Source organism: Leptosomus discolor, chromosome 8 (genome assembly GCF_034619465.1).
Source record: "Leptosomus discolor isolate bLepDis1 chromosome 8, bLepDis1.hap2, whole genome shotgun sequence".
NCBI classification, from domain to species: Eukaryota; Metazoa; Chordata; class Aves; order Leptosomiformes; family Leptosomidae; genus Leptosomus; species Leptosomus discolor.
Window position 1 is genome coordinate 10,093,263 of NC_141398.1, and position 15,547 is coordinate 10,108,809.

Here is a 15,547-nt window from a genome sequence, read left to right on the forward strand (position 1 = left end):
TACGAGCAAAAGAATTTGCACAAAGGAGGAGTTTGTCTGTTATACCTACAGATAAGAACCAAAAGCAGTAAGCAGTATATCAAATGTACATTTATTCCCAGTTTCAAGTTCATGCCCTTTAACTCCATATTAAACTAAGAAAAAGCAAAAGGCAGCAATTGCTGAAACAATAATTAATTTAATACAAAAACCTTGTAGCAACAGGTGATAAATCTGGTTCCATATGAACTCAAGGAATACTCTAAATTTACTGATCCTGCAAAGGACCGTGTTTTCTGCTACAAGAAAAGGGCATCACCTCGATAAGAACACAGTTTGAAGGGGTGCACTGTAGCGCCCAGTCAAATTGAGTATGAGACATTTGACTGGGGGTCTGCAGAAAGTGCTCAGGGCTGCGTGCAGTGCAAGGCTTCTGGGAGCACACAGCCTGAATCAAGCAAATACAAATTACCTGAGGGTCACTGAGGTACTTATATAAAGCTCACTACTCACTAGAGAGGGGACTTAGCACATTTAAAAACAATCATGGCTCTCGGACAGCCAGAATAATGGGTGAATACATTTTGGATTGGACTTTCACACTCCCTGATAGCTGCTTCTTACAGTCTGCAGACAGAAAGCAGTATCAATAGGACTTGCAACTAATACGTAGCTTTGTGTGTTCATGCACGGGGCTTTATTGGCGAATGCCAGTCTCACAAGCAGTCTGTTGAATTACTAATATATAGATAACTGAGTGTCAGGATCAGAAACCACCTCTTGGATCTTAGTTTAACATTCACTAAAAAATGTAAAATGCTGACTGCTACTCAGGTATTTGGGGATTTGCTCCCGTTCATCCATTATAGAAGGACACACAGAGTCAGTGAAGAAACAATGTGTGATTGCTCAATGATCACAGAATGACAGAATCACGGAATGGTTTGCATTAGAAGAGACCTTGAAGATCATCTAGTCCAACCCCCCTGCCATGGGCAGGGACACCTCCCGCTAGACCAGGTCACTCCAAGCCCCATCCTACCTGGCCTTGAGCACTGCCAGGGAGGGGGCAGCCACAGCTTCTCTGGGCAGCCTGTGCCAGTGCCTCACCGCCCTCATAGTGAAGAATTTCTTCCTAATATCTCATCTAAACCTCCCCTCTTTCAGTTTAAAGCCATTACGCCTTGTCCTATCAATCAGTTACCAAAGATGAACTGTAAACATCCCGATTTACTTCTTAGTTTGCCTCTACTTTAAGTGATGTAAATTAATTGGCTCAATGAACGCTTTTTCCCCATTATCGGTATGCTGAGCAGAACAACAACTCGGTGCACTTTGTAAATGTATGACAGGTGATTCAACACTTCTTTGTTTCTTTAACTAATTGAAAGTGAATTCTACAAGAAATAAAAAGATGCACAAGGTGAAATCCATTGCTGACTTCGCACCAGTGGATATGGTGTGTACATGAGCAAGAAAAGGTACCAAAAAGAGAGGAAGGTGTTAAGTGGAAAAAAGTGTAGACATGTGATGCTGCGCTGTGCCTACTTTGTATCTTCTCATTCACTGCTTTTAAATAATGAATGGCCCACTGGCTAACTTTTATAAAACTTGAGATGAAGATAGGGGTGGAATGTCAGAAGGTAGTTTGGATCAAGAGGGCATAAGCTTTTCCCTGGAGAAGTGATAAATTCTGCCACATACAATTGGTTTTAGTCACCTCTGTACATTTTAAGATGCTGTCTAAATTTTCCTCTGGCATTCCATCTTCCTGCCCCATGCCTGTAGAAATTACAAAAGAAGCACATGCCTATCCATAAATGTGGTTAGTCAGTCACTGATGCTCTGTAACTAAGGTCTGTGAGATTGTTGCACGGTGGCGGGACGGTTGGTGTGCCTGTACGGTGGGTGGTTTGGTGGCCATTTACAGACTTGTCTGTGAAGCTGGAGGATTGAGGTTGTGGTGTCACAGCTGCATACGTTGATCTTTGTGTAGATGGCTACAGGATGGTCTCGTCTGTCCCAGATTCCTTAGTGGGCCTGCAACAGGAGCTGGATCACTGATCCAGCTGAACACTAACCCCACAAACAAAAGTATTTAGTTTAAGGTCAAATCATCTGTGAAACCAGAGGGTTTCACAGATAGTTCTCGTAAGGACTCTGGGAGTGATAAAGTACATTTGCAAGTAGTGTCTTTTCTGGAGTAGTACTCCAAATGAGACTACTGTGGCTGTTGAAGTAACTTTAAAATGAAGTTTGATCAATTTACGAGAGGGACTCTAGGATGTTCTTGACTGCAATAACAGTGACTTGAGGCCAGCTGACAGGCAAAGTCCTAGGGAGACTGCTCCCTAACGATGCAGAGCATCTGAAACTGCCAAACGCCATGGGCAGGGCAGCGCAGGACTGTGTTCTTCTTTTGTATAATTAGTTCAATACGTGGTTTTCGTCCAAAGCTTTTCTAAGTGCCTCTGAAGTGCTATAGATTGCCACTACTTCAGCAGTGGTTAGGAAAGTCAGAAGATTTGAGGATCATAAACATTATTGTAGCTTAAAAAAAAAAAAGAAAAGAAAAGAAAAGAAAATGCTACCTGCAGTCCCTTTCTCCTGCCTTCTCATCAAAAATGTGATCATTCCATGACAGTAGCAGCTTTCTCTTTCGCTTGAAATCAACATCAGGGTAAGTGAAGGGAATCAAGTAAATGCAAGCCAACAGATTTTAAACCGGCTGACATCTACCTCCTTGCTGAGAAGGCAAATCTTTGGCAAATCTTTAGCAAATCTTTTAGAACCTGTATGTTGTTGTAAGTCAGGTCTGATATGTTCAGTCATACTTTTGCTCAAGATCTTGTTTTATTTCGGATTATTGCTTGACTTTACAAGTGGATGTCTTTTGTGTCATTAGCAGCAGTAAGCAGGTGTAATATCTGCCTAGGAAGAATAAAAGTGAACAATAGATACACAGGGCTTTTCAGACATAGAACATTGACTTCTGGATGTACTGGCTGAGTTGTCTTTTCCACTCTACAGTAATCTGTGTAATAGAAAAACGTTCAGCTCTGCGCAAAAGCTTACTTGAAACTAGGTGTATCTTTTTATGTTTGTTCTCAATGAGACAAGTATAGTGATGAAGCTATTATGTCTCAAAGTCTTTTGATAAAGGCATATTAATCACCTTTCCTTTGGCCTGAGAAGTGCAGAATGCCTTTTGTCTCAGCAGCTGTGAAGTTCATAATCTCTCTTCCTCACTGTGATTAGTGACAATTGCATTTAGACTCCAGTGAGTAACTATTGTGTGTTTGTTTTCTTTCCAGCCCACTAATGAATTGATATATGTGTAATTCTAATGCACATTTTTCCAATGTGTAGCAAGTGTGATGCTAACTGCTTGGCTGTTCAGTGGAATTTCAATTGAATGCCTCCAAGCTCCAACAGAAAATGGAAACATCTGCTTTCCGAGCTGTTTTTTGACTGGCTGGGTGACTCAACTTGTAAAACCAGCAAAAAGAGCAAGTAAACTTTCTTTTTATTCTCCACTCAATTGAATAATCAGAACTGATAGAAAAATATTTTTTCTTCTTCTTTGATTAAAGTAAAACATGGTTGTCTGCATTTTCTTTCAAAAGCCTCTGTTTTGGAAATCAGCCTGAACCAAGTGTCAGAGAGCGGTGAGAAGGATCCAGCCAGTTTGAAATGTTTTCATTTTAGCAGTTGTGGAGTGTTTTGTTTTCGAATAATGTTTATTAATGAATTTCAATGAACTCATGTTTCCAACCAAAACGTTGTTTGTAAATTTGGTACTAAAAACTCCTCTGACAAAATGCTGAGAGAAACCATTTTAAAAAATATATTTTTTAAAGTATAGGGAAAATTGAATCAGCACTGATTCTTTTGTTACATTCAGTTTGAATAAATAGGCATTTTCCGATGAGAATTCCTAAGCAGTTCCAGTAGCAGTCTCTTCTGATGAACCACAAGTGGTACCTATGTGACCTAAGATTTTCTCTCGTGTCCCATCTACTGATTCGTCCTTTGCTTTTTACTGTTATTCACAACAGTGGGAAAATCTCCTACCGAGGCATAATATCTATTTAATTTCTTGTAGTCTGTGTATTGGCAAGCGAGAACAAAAGAGAGACTCAGACGTTGGCTTGTGAGATTTACATCAGGACAGATCTTTGACTTTGTACAGAGCCTAGTACAAGCCTTATAACTCAGAGGGAAGGCAGTAGCAGCAATAATCAGTGAGTTGAATGGAAAAATTGAAGTTTGCATAAATCTTAGTGTGTCTGTTGTAATTCCACAGTTTCTGTGCCTTGTCCCAAATATTGTAGATCGTTGAGGAAAACTGTGATTTCTGGAAAGAAGAAAACAGGAGTTGCTTAATTCCAGCTAATCAACTGTCATGGTAGCTGGATTAAAAACCTCTGAACTCAATAGAAAGGGTCCTCTTCTGTTCCTCTGAAAAACAAAATGCTAAACTGTTTTGGGCTGAGGAAGAAAATTTCTACAGAGGTAGAAGTCCTGTACATCCAAGTTAAACCTGATGACTGGAAAACAGTTCATGCATACTCCTCAAAGTTATTCCTTGGAACTTGGCCACAAAACCATGGCCACAAAACCATCGCTATGGAAGAACTGTGGATTTGTGGCTTGCTTTATGGCACGGCATTCATCTCATGTTCAGCAACCCCCGCTCCCTCTAGGAGGAGCAGCCAGTGAGGTCAGGAAAGTGAACCTCTGCAAAATTCATTTAGCAAGTTAATGTCATTTATTGTTCCTCTGCCAAAGAGTTGGCTAGAGTCTTGCAAGTGCTCTGAATCTGTGGAACATCACCTGGCCACTTCTGCAAGATGCCAGATATTACCAGGATGGATTTTGATGAAGGAGCTGCCCATGCCATCTGGCCTGCACGCCAGGCCACGTGCACGTGCTCCGCTAAGAGCCCTGTTGGCAGCACTGGAGAGGGGAAATCATGTGCCAAGTGCGGTGGGCTTCTGACCGCCTGAGTTTGTGCACAATTTGGCAGTCGGCTCATGCTGCATCCAAGTCAAGCAAACTGTCAAAATCAATAACCATGAAGCTCAAGTGATCACATCCAGGTAGAGTCCATGTGTTTGCACTAGTGGCTGAGCTGCCCTGACTTCAGACAAAGCTTGTTCTCTTCGAAATGTCTGTGGTCAGCAGAGCCCATGTTTGTGTGTGCCTCTAAAGCAATTTTGTCCTACAGATCTCTCCTGTCTTGCTGCTAGTGGTTTGGAAAAAGAGTTGAAGAAACTGCTTTCTCCTTTCTCCCTTACCAAGAACAGGGGCACTGAGGCAGTGTGAGCAGAGGTTTTTCTTCACACCTGCAGTGTGGCTGAAGTGAGCATATTCCCGCATCAAGAACAGTTCCCAAGCTCATAGGGAGCACACTCAAAAAGCAGCAGGCACAGGATTACCAAAAAAACACAAAACCAAACCAAAACCCAACAAGAAATCAGAATGACACACACACACGCACACCCCCGCAAGAAAACAGAGTATCCTGAATCTAAGCCTTCATCTTTCTCAGGGCTCTTGGGGAGAAAGTTAAAAGTAATTGCTGTAAGCCCCCTCATTGTTCCCCAGTTATGAAGTTGACAGGACCAGTTTCTCCTGCTCTTACGTTTCAGAAAGACTTCAGAGTTTTTCTGAATTGAATGAGTTAACTATAATCTTCCCAGGGACCATAACATCAGCAGAGGTTGCCAGACAACAGCGTGTTTTGGCCTTCTGCGTCACCACATGGTGCTGGGAAGGGGCCTTGGAGGCAGCGCTGCTGGAAACTCACCTCGCAGGAAATCCCCAGCTCCCAGTTTGGCTTCCCTGTGAGCTCCTGCTGGGATGGGCAGGAAGGCACTGACTGGGATCAGGATCTGCCTGTGACATTTTATTCACAGTGTATTTCTTCCCCTGAAGTGCCACAAGCAGACCTCCAGGGAGAGGACTGTCGTCGTTTGGTCTCTCTCCCATTTTCCTTTTCTTCTCCCATTCACTGCAGCATTATAATATGCTTCAGTTGCTTTCACAGAGATGTCTTTAATAAGGTGTCCCCTGGATCCTTTGCTCAGTCAACAAACTATGGGGAAGCAGCCTTCTGGCGTTGAAACTGCTGTAATTCTTGGGCCAAGCAGTAGAATTCTGTACTTTTCCTCTTGGTCCAAAGGAGAAATTTCTGCTGTAATTAAGGATGGGCGAGAGTGAGCTATGTGCTAATAGCCCTAATCAATTTGGATTATCCCTTGGCTGGGACTAATCTCTTTAGCTATGGAACATGCCTGAGCACAGTGTCCCAGACTGGGAGGCTGGCTCTTAAGGTAGCATCCCGATTTGTTCTTGAAGAGATGGAACTAAGCAGAGAAAAGGAACAATACATTTACTTTGATACTGGATTGCTTTAATGGGGGACTTGACAGACACAGAGACGTCTGATGTGTTTCATGGCACTGAATTACCAAAGTATTACACTGCAGGTGTTTGATTCTGTAAATGTATATGCCTAATGAGCTGTTGTGTTTGAACACAACAAGATTTTACTTGCAGTCAAGACAGAATCTTTGTGGTTTTCAGTGCTTGGTGGCTGGCAATATGAATGATTCCATAGTCAAGAGTGTGAGGTATGAATAAATAGGTTTTTATGCGTAGCATTTGTCACTAAAGATTTACTAGATATGGGATTGTTCATGCACAAATCTTTAACCAAACAAAACATTGCTCCTTATAGACTTTAAGCTTCTACTTGAGTTGGTCTTACTGAAAGGATCAAATAGTTTTGTATCCACTACATTTAAAGAAGCAGTGCGCTGTTTCTACGATGCATGTTGAAAGGGTGGCATGTTATGATGGGGAAGGATTGTTGTCATATAGAAGCTTAACTCAGAGCAGACTTTTAGAGTAGTGAGGCTGGCACACTGCAGCGCAGCAGTCAGCACTCCTGTGTGTATTTGAGGAGATCCTAATCCATGAGAGGTCACCAAAATTTGTAGGCACATGCATAGATGAAGGCTGCAGTGTTCACTGGGGCTAGTCAAGTGCTGAAGTTGAAAATACACTCTAAGTGCCCTTCTGGGTAGATATGTAAGTAGTGCACCAGTTTGTATTTTTAACTTTTCTTTTTGCAGCTCCGCTGACTTTAATCTACCTGTGCTATTCTTTTCCTTTAGAATAATGAGCTGTATAAACTCCCGGGGATTTTGGCAGAGCTCAATAACCCAGAAAAATAGGACAGAAAATTAATGCAAAGTATTTTTTACTATCCTGACATTCAAGGAAGCCATGATTGGTTGAGTTTCTGGACACTTAAGGACTTTCAGCCAGCTTTTGCTCTCACACAAGTAGAGATTGATTACAGTAGAAAGCCAAACTATTTGTTTGTGTTGGACAAGGCGCAGACAGTGCGCTGTTTGTGTCAATCTGTCATAGCCTTTCAGTAGAGGAATGTGATCCTGATGCTTTTGAAGAAGTGCAGGTACGTTACATGGTTGTTAGTCAGCCTTTGTTGAAGTGTCATTGGGTTTGCAGTCTCCACGTTAATAAGGCACGGTGAACCAACAGTTATTGGATGATGAGCAGTCGGTGTCGATGCTTAGAAATAATCAGGTGTGGCTAGTGGTGAGTTTCCATCTGGTACAAAATGCGTGTACAGTCTGCTCGCTGGCAGTGAAATCGGGAAGTGCACGGCTTACCTGGGGCGCTCTCGACTGGCAGGAATCACGGTACTCATTTCCTCCTCTTCATGTTATCCATCTTTAGTGACTTTCTTCTATGGCAACAGCCTCCCTCTGCAGAAGATGCCACTTGGTTTTGTTGGCCGTGCACGTGGTCTGGGCACCTGGCGCTGGACCGGCGTTGATTTCATTGGTGAAGACCAAGGGGCAGAAGAGGTAACTGTGCGTTAGCTGCCCTAGCAACGCGACTAACTTATTTGGCAGCAAGATTGGAGAGCAACCATATCCAGCGAGCGTGCCTACTGCTTTTTGTTTGCTTCGTTTCTGTGTTTTAAACAAAGACCCAGAAAATGCTGCAATCTTTAGCCTGCGTTTTAGCCAATGCATCAAGACTGTGACTTGGCATGTTTTCCTCAGGGGATGGTGACAGGGCTGACAGCCCGTGCTGAGGTGATGTTCTGCTTAAGTTCGCTTGCCTTCACAGCATCAGCAAGAGAGCACTGAAAATCCTAAAGGCTGTGAGAGCATGGACACTGTCTTGCTTTTGTCACATCTGAATTGTTCTTATTCTGTATTCTTTTCAAGAATATCTTCTCAAAAATAGTCTCGAGGCAAAGCTGCATTATAAAAATGATCCAGGACATGCATTCCCTTCCAGTGTGCTGTAGAGATACTGGGCTGACCTCATAACATTATTACCATCGTCCCCCATCCCCTCCCTATACCTCTGAAAGCACTTTGCTAGCAACCCATAATTGCAATCCTCAGACTGAAGAACAACAGAGTACTCCATCTTTAAAGGCAGCATCAGAGGGATACTAGCACCAACACAATTTGCAGGGCTTGCAAATTAGTCCTGGCAAATTAGTACAAAAGTTGGCATGAAGATTCAGGATTTTATCTGGGGCATCTTAACCACTGTGTTTTAGGTAGACCTGCTTGTAAATGGTGTGTAGCTTAGACTGTAGCCACGAACTGCTATGCGTTAAGTATCCATGAAATGCTACAGCTGCAGCAAAGCCAAGCTTCAGCAGAGGCTGAACCTTGTACATCACTCCCATGAACTCCCTTGAGCAGCCGTTTGGGAGCCAGAAGTCACTGGAGCACAGCCAAGGAGGCACGCAGCCACCTCCTGACAACACCTCTGTGTAAGGAAGGGTTGCACAAAGCCTCTCCAAGAGGGAGAAAAGTATTGTCCCTGTTGTACAAGCACCCAGTGAGACGTCAAGAATGGTGTATGGTGCTGGGGCGTGTTCCAGGACAGGTGGACTCAGCCTGCAGCAAGGTCCGAAGAAAGGCTGGTGTACATCACTGAGCAGAGCAGTGTCAAGTTTATCATTTGAGGGGACCGCAGGAGAACTTGGCTCAGCAAGGGTGCCGTCCGTAGAATGAATGTGACTTTCAAGGTGAAGCTTTCTCAATTTAACAAAAGGAATTAAGGGGTACCTGAGAGGAGGGAGACTCTGTACTGCGGTCCTGCAGTCCTGTGGAAACTCGCACCAAGAGGATTAAGTCAGATGAGTCAAACAGTTGGGTTCGCTTACGTTGGTTCTTAGGTGTCGATGAATGTTGTTCAAATCATTCCTTGAATTCCAGTCTCTGCCAGTTATTTGCAAGATGAGCAAGGGAGACCTGAAGACCAAATGGAGCGAGGAGGGAGATTTAACAGTGTCATCTCCCCAGAGGGAGCAACAGTAGGCAGGGAGGTTCTGAACACATAGCGTCTCCCTGGCTTTGCGGCTTGCGCAGAAACCCATCCGCTTCAGAAACTTCGCGTTTGGTGCCTGAGGGTGTTTTCAAAGAGTACATTTCTACAAAACTGCCCCTTTTTAATGTGTGTGAATGAAATCTGTCTGCTGACGCCGGCACCTGGATATCATTTCAACAAGTGGAAAAAATGCTGCGTGCCTTGAAAAAAAGTTGTCGTGTGGTGTAGTGCGATGGGATTCACACCGAGTATGGTTCATGAAGGCATTTATTTCACCCAGCCTTTTCCAAGACTGAATAGCCAATGGCACTGCTGATTTACATCTCTGTCCCACTACAAGTTTATTTGACTGCACTGGTTTGGTCTCATTTTTTGCCCTGTGCATCCAGGCAGTGATTACGCCTGCCTACCTATCGCGACGGCTTTGTGGCCACATGCAAAGGCAGTGAACTGGGGTTGACGTTACCTGAGCGATCGATCGTTGGAGCCAGGAACTACTCCCACTCAAAAGAATTTGTTTGGCCGTGGGGGTATTGCATGGTGAAAAATACCACAAACTCTTTGGTTTTACATTTTCCGCCTCATTATTCATTTCAGCCGCTGAAATGGTGTGACAGCAGACAAGGAGCTTTACTGAACAATTGCAGAGTCCAGGATCACATCACTGGTTTAGAAACCGGGTCTAATGGTTAACTGGTGTTTTTAGTCACATCACGCATCAGGACTGGGAAATGGTAATGGAATGTACTCCAGAAGTTTTGGCTGCTGCTCTTTTCTAATTTGATGAGTAGAAACAAGTCTCTGTGCTGTATGGATGGGATGGTATTCGACTTACAGCATGTATTTTGAAATAAAGCACCGCAGAATGTTCCTCTGGCTATATGTGTATACCGAGGGCCGTGTTTATGGCACCACTTCAGGCGTTAGCAGCTCTACTTCTGCTGCAAGGCACAGGAATCTAGTGAAGTGTTTGACCCAAAGTTTGGCTTCCGTCTGACCAGTATACAAAGTGACAGTGCAAACCCACTGAAATCACACATTTTCTCCATCGTGTTATAAAAGCCTCCAGTCAAGGTGATGGGGATGGGAGTGAAACGAGGTGTCAACAGCAGAAAATGTTACCGGTTCTTTGTAGAAGGAAAGGAAGTTGTGGCAGGGCAGTAAATATACTGGCTACCCCAAATATAAGAGAACATATCTAAATTAAGCCCACTTCTCCCCAAAGTGGTATTTTTTTTGTCACAGCAAGGACATTTTTAATACTCCCTTATGACAGAAATACCAAAATTAGCTAATTTTATATCAATTAACTTGAGAAAAGTACTCTTTCTTTGTCTCACTCTGCTTTCTGTTTGCTTCTATGAGGAAGTTACAGGGGTTTTTTTCCTAACCCATCTAAAAGGTGTTTCAAGAAAGTACAATTGTTTTTACTGAGATTTTAAATTCTGTCCAGAACTCTTTGGACAAATGGAAAGAAAAGGGGAAGGTTCTTGTCCTGTTGTCCCTTTTCCTTCACTCTTCATCGTTCTTCCTTGCAGTATAAATACCAAGGAAAATCAGTGCTGTTAATTCTTTCTGGTTGTGGCAAAGATACCTCCAGAATATGTCACCCCAATGGACAGCTAATAATGCAACAAGAGTCTCTGAATACTATCAGGAAATTATCTACAGAGGAATAAAATTTGACTCATTTTCCCACAAAATCAATGTGACTGTCAATGGTTTTCAGATTTTTCTCCTCGAAGATTACTTGACCACTGGACTTTTCCTGAGACTGAGCTGATCCTTTTTTGTATTATTCTTTTCTTTTTTCTTTCTTTCTTTTTGTTAAGAGTCAACTGTTCTTTTAAGCTTAGTAAATTCTCAACTTGCCAAGCTAAATATTCCAGACAAGGAGATACTTGTCCAGAGTAGTTCTGCTATGGTAATGCACCCTGACCTTTCAAGCAAGGGGCATTTGAGGTTGTGAAACAAGCCCTCAGCATGCGAGATGCCGCTGGAATGCAGATCGCCTTCACTCCCCTTTCACGCCATGCCCCTGTGACGTGACAGTTACTTACAGGCCCTGCCTTAAAGGTTGTTTTACGGTTGTGACTTCAGCTGCAAGACTGTTTTCACTCCTGCAGAGAGAGCAGGTGTGCTTGAAATCAAGTTTTATACTTAAAAGTCTGTCTATGGTGTGACTGAGAGCACAGCTCTGACCTCTTGTTGCTCATATTTCTGTAGCCCCTGTGTTAGTCCCTTTTGCTCCTGTGGAAAAGCCTGACTGTGCTACAACATGCTCGTCTGAGCAGCTCTGCCGCGTGGGCACGATTGCTGTTCCTCCTGCCACCACAGGAATTTTTGTGCTCGGCTGTAAACTTCAGAGCTGTTACTTCTCTCGTATTGTCTTATACCAAAGCAGACAGAATCCCTCAGCAGCTTGTCTATAGGCAATCCATGTGCTAGCAGCTACTGTGTTTTGCTAGTCTGAGCAGCTACAATTCAGCTTCACGAGACTGTCCTGCATGCAGAACTGCCCACCTCCTCTTCCCTCTTCCTTTTCCCCTCGCATTTGCAATCCCAGGTGAAGCCTGGAAGCTGCTGAAGGTCTCCAGCGGGTGGAGGAACTGCAGGTTTGTGGTAGGTGGTGGACATGGCTCCGTTCTTCTTCCTTTCTCCTTCCCCAGGTGGCATCTTTCCACAGATGCTGCCACAGCAGGGAGAAGAAAGCACCCAGGAAAAGTTTAGGGTCTGCTTCTGCCCTGTGAGTCAGGAGACATTTAAAGGTATGGAATGTCTTCCTCCTGGGGCAGGGAGAGAGGCTATGTACTGTGTGGGGAACGCATAACGTTTAGGTCTTCACCTTCTCTTCTGGTCAGGGAGTTGTTCTGCTTTCTGAGCTACTCTGAGAGTTTTGTCTCCATGCGACAAGCTCAACCCCAAGACACGGGTCAGGAGGGCACTGACACATGACGCTGCTTTCCTCGTGTGGTGGGGAGGGAATCACAGGGTTTTCTTCCTTCTCCCAGGTGCTGGCGACTGCTGCTGTTGTCAGCATGCTGCTGGCCATGGTGGACATGCAGGACACTCAGGCCAAAGTATATTCCCGGGTGAAAAGACCCTTCAGGTTTTCAAATGCAGTTTCACATAAACCAGTTGCTTAACTGATGTTTTCTGTGCCACTGCCTCCCCGTCCTGCGTACCCTCAGTCTGAAAAATACCCTTGAATATATGGCCTTTACCTGCTGTGGCGTGGATGAGGACGTTGTACCTACCTCCTGCTCGAAAGAGCCAAGCCATCGATAGATGAGAACCTCTCGCCAGTGCTGAGGAGACAACAGTGCTGTGTCTCCGCTTTGCCTGTGGGAGCTGGCAGCAGCACTCCTATCAAGGCGCGGGCCAAACCAATAAACTCTGTTGTGCCATTTGATTAACAGTGGTCTCTTCTCAGGGGGAGAAAAGATGAGAGGAAGAAAGAGTAAATCCTGAAGGCTGAGCTGGATGGTTTCTGTTTGTCGCTCTTAAATTGAACACAAGGATGGAGTTTTTTTACCTCTGTTCCTTAATTTCTATTTTCAGCTTCTTCAAAATGCCAGAAATTGGTGGGTTTAGATGCTAGGAGCCTTTCATTTGTTGAAATTGCCTTATTCCCAAGATTAAATAAGCACAGCTCCCCAAGACAGGAGCTCACGCTGATAACTAAGCCAGATTAACCGTTTTTTTGCCATGTTTTGATATGTAGGCTGGCCTCAGGCACATCCATAGGTTGCAGCACTGATTTTGCAAGAGAGTATTCTGCATGGCTGCGTGCTGCAGCGTGTAATCGGGGCTGACTCCTCTTACGTGCCTCTGGTCCCAGATCCCAGTCGGCTCTTGAATATTGTTCTGTGCCATTTTTCTTTTCTGTATTCAGTAACTGCACTTCGTTTCCTTAATGAGACCAACCTGCAAAATTAGAGAGATTTTGGCTGTAGAATATCAAACTCATACTGCGTATGAGCAACCAGCTTCCCAGCCCTGTTTGCCTTTGGCTCAAAGATTGTGTTTGTAATGGAGTGCACTTGTGTTTTGTACTGTAACATCATGTTGTAAACCCTTTATAACCTGAGAATGACGACCTGAGCTCATGGGTGTTGGCTGTCTCTCAAAAGAGTAAGACATGCCACAAGAGCTGTCCGTGTTTTGGGTTGGCAGACTTGGTTCTGGGTATGACGTAACATAACAAACTTGCAGGGAGCTAGTGCTTCACTCCAATCAGTAGGTTCAATTAGCAATGTAGTATACATACACTTGTATACAGTCATGAACATAGGACTACAAAAAGAGCGTGAAATTCTCTTTAATATGGTTGCATAGAAAATTGTGATTTAAAAGAATTTCTTCCTTGCCCAGTTGTTTGTTCATTTGCGCCTGTGTGATTTACTTATAAGCACCTTTATTCTGTTAAAAAGGTATTTACGTGCTTAACTGTATCTTTGCTATCCCTGCTCCTCGTGTGCAAGAAGCTTGACAACTAATGCCAAGATGAATTCCACATGTTTGCAGAAGTGGGCCCACAGATGGCTGTTAATTCCCCTTGGCATCCTTATAGCCGATATCTTTCTGTTATTTTATTTACAAAATAAACACTATACATTTACTTAATCATATTTGATGTCATAATTTCAGGATTTGCTTTGGCCTACAAGGGCTCAGGGCCCTCGGGGTGGCTTTCCTCGTTATTAAACAACAGTTATAAGGCTGTAGTTAGTGAATTATGCCTGAAGACCTGCATAACAAACAAATGCACAGCAGTTTTTATAACAAAGTGAGAAACACACCTTTACAGTGAAAAATGTGGTTTTCCAAATAGAAAGCATGAAGTGCAGTTCAAAACTGATACTTTTATTTGCTATTTTGTCCTCTCTTTGAAGGAAAGAATGATGACTGCATTCTAAAGAGGGAAATCATGAGAAACAGCGCTCACAATGAAGTGGGACAGAGATTGTTGCTTCTTTTAATATTTCTTTAATTTCAGTTAATGTTTGAAATAATTTTAAAGGTGGAAGTGACATCCAGCAGGGCCTGGTCACACCAGTGACCCTGTGCTCATGGACAAAGCCCTGGGAGCTCTCGGGCTTCTCGGCACATGGACACGTTGGTCTCTCACCTCTCTGTCTCCAGGTGCTTTTCAAAGAAACCTCTGAAGGTCATCCTTTATCCACGGACCTTGTAGCTGCCTGAAACAAACAGTTGTCCCCAGTGCTTTTTTTTATATATATGGTTTTCTTTTGGTCCCACCTTACATGATTGTTTGTCTTTGGCAGCAACTGTGTAACTGAAACTAAAATATGTAGAGCACAAATTCTTTAGCCAAAGTTCCTGCGCTGCAGAATTTGCTCCTGCACTTCATATTACAGATTTTAAAATGTAGTTCTGGCTGGAGGAAGCAGATGATAATCCAATGGCTGTTGACAGAATTGGGAGATACGTTGTGTGCGCAGTCAGCTCCGTATTTGCACAACAGATCTAATTACATGGTAAAATTAATTTATCAAGTTTTCATATTTATGCTTTGACTATTCATCATCAGGTTTCTGTATGCATTTTTGGAGGGGTCTTTTTTGGTCTGGTCCAAGCACTGCTGAACTGCTCTAATTTGTTGGGTATGTCACTGTAGTTGCAATGCTTTGCTGCTTTTTTTTTTCTTTTGCATTTTTATGCTCTGAAAGTAACATCTTTTTCTTTATCTTTTTTAAAGATAAAGACATTCCCTGCTGATACATCTAATCCTTTTTTCGATCCTTTTACAACAGTACCACAGTTTTCTGTAAGTAGAACGCGCAACTAAAAAACTGTGTATTTAACACAATTCCAACTGATTTTTTTAACGGTGTCAGAAACTTAGGCACTAATCAGTCCTCAAAAAAAAAAAAAAAGATAAATTCCAAGTAGAAATTGGAGTGGGAATCAGTTAAATATTCCCATTATACAAATAATTAACTTGCTTGCATTCCGACATTGCTGCTTACTAGACAGAGGACTAAGAGTTAAAGGTCAAGGCTCACCGCTAATGCGGTCGGTCCCAAGATGTTGTTCAGCTCAGGACTGTAGAGGACGCTTGTGAAGCTCCATAGCACCTTTCCAAGGAGCAAGAAGGGAATGGGAAGACGTAGTCCTCTGTCTAGCATTTGCATGGCTTCCTGCCTGA

The 15,547-nt window shown here is 43.2% G+C and overlaps 1 protein-coding gene across 1 annotated transcript in view; it reads left to right on the plus strand.

The window, feature by feature from the left end:
• The window catches only part of EPB41L4B (erythrocyte membrane protein band 4.1 like 4B), a 174,995-nt gene that overhangs the window by 154,085 nt on the left and 5,363 nt on the right, over window positions 1–15,547 (plus strand). Inside the window, 1 exon segment of the mRNA XM_086469142.1 lies at window positions 15,098–15,166. Coding sequence (XP_086325268.1) covers window positions 15,098–15,166 — 69 coding nt within the window.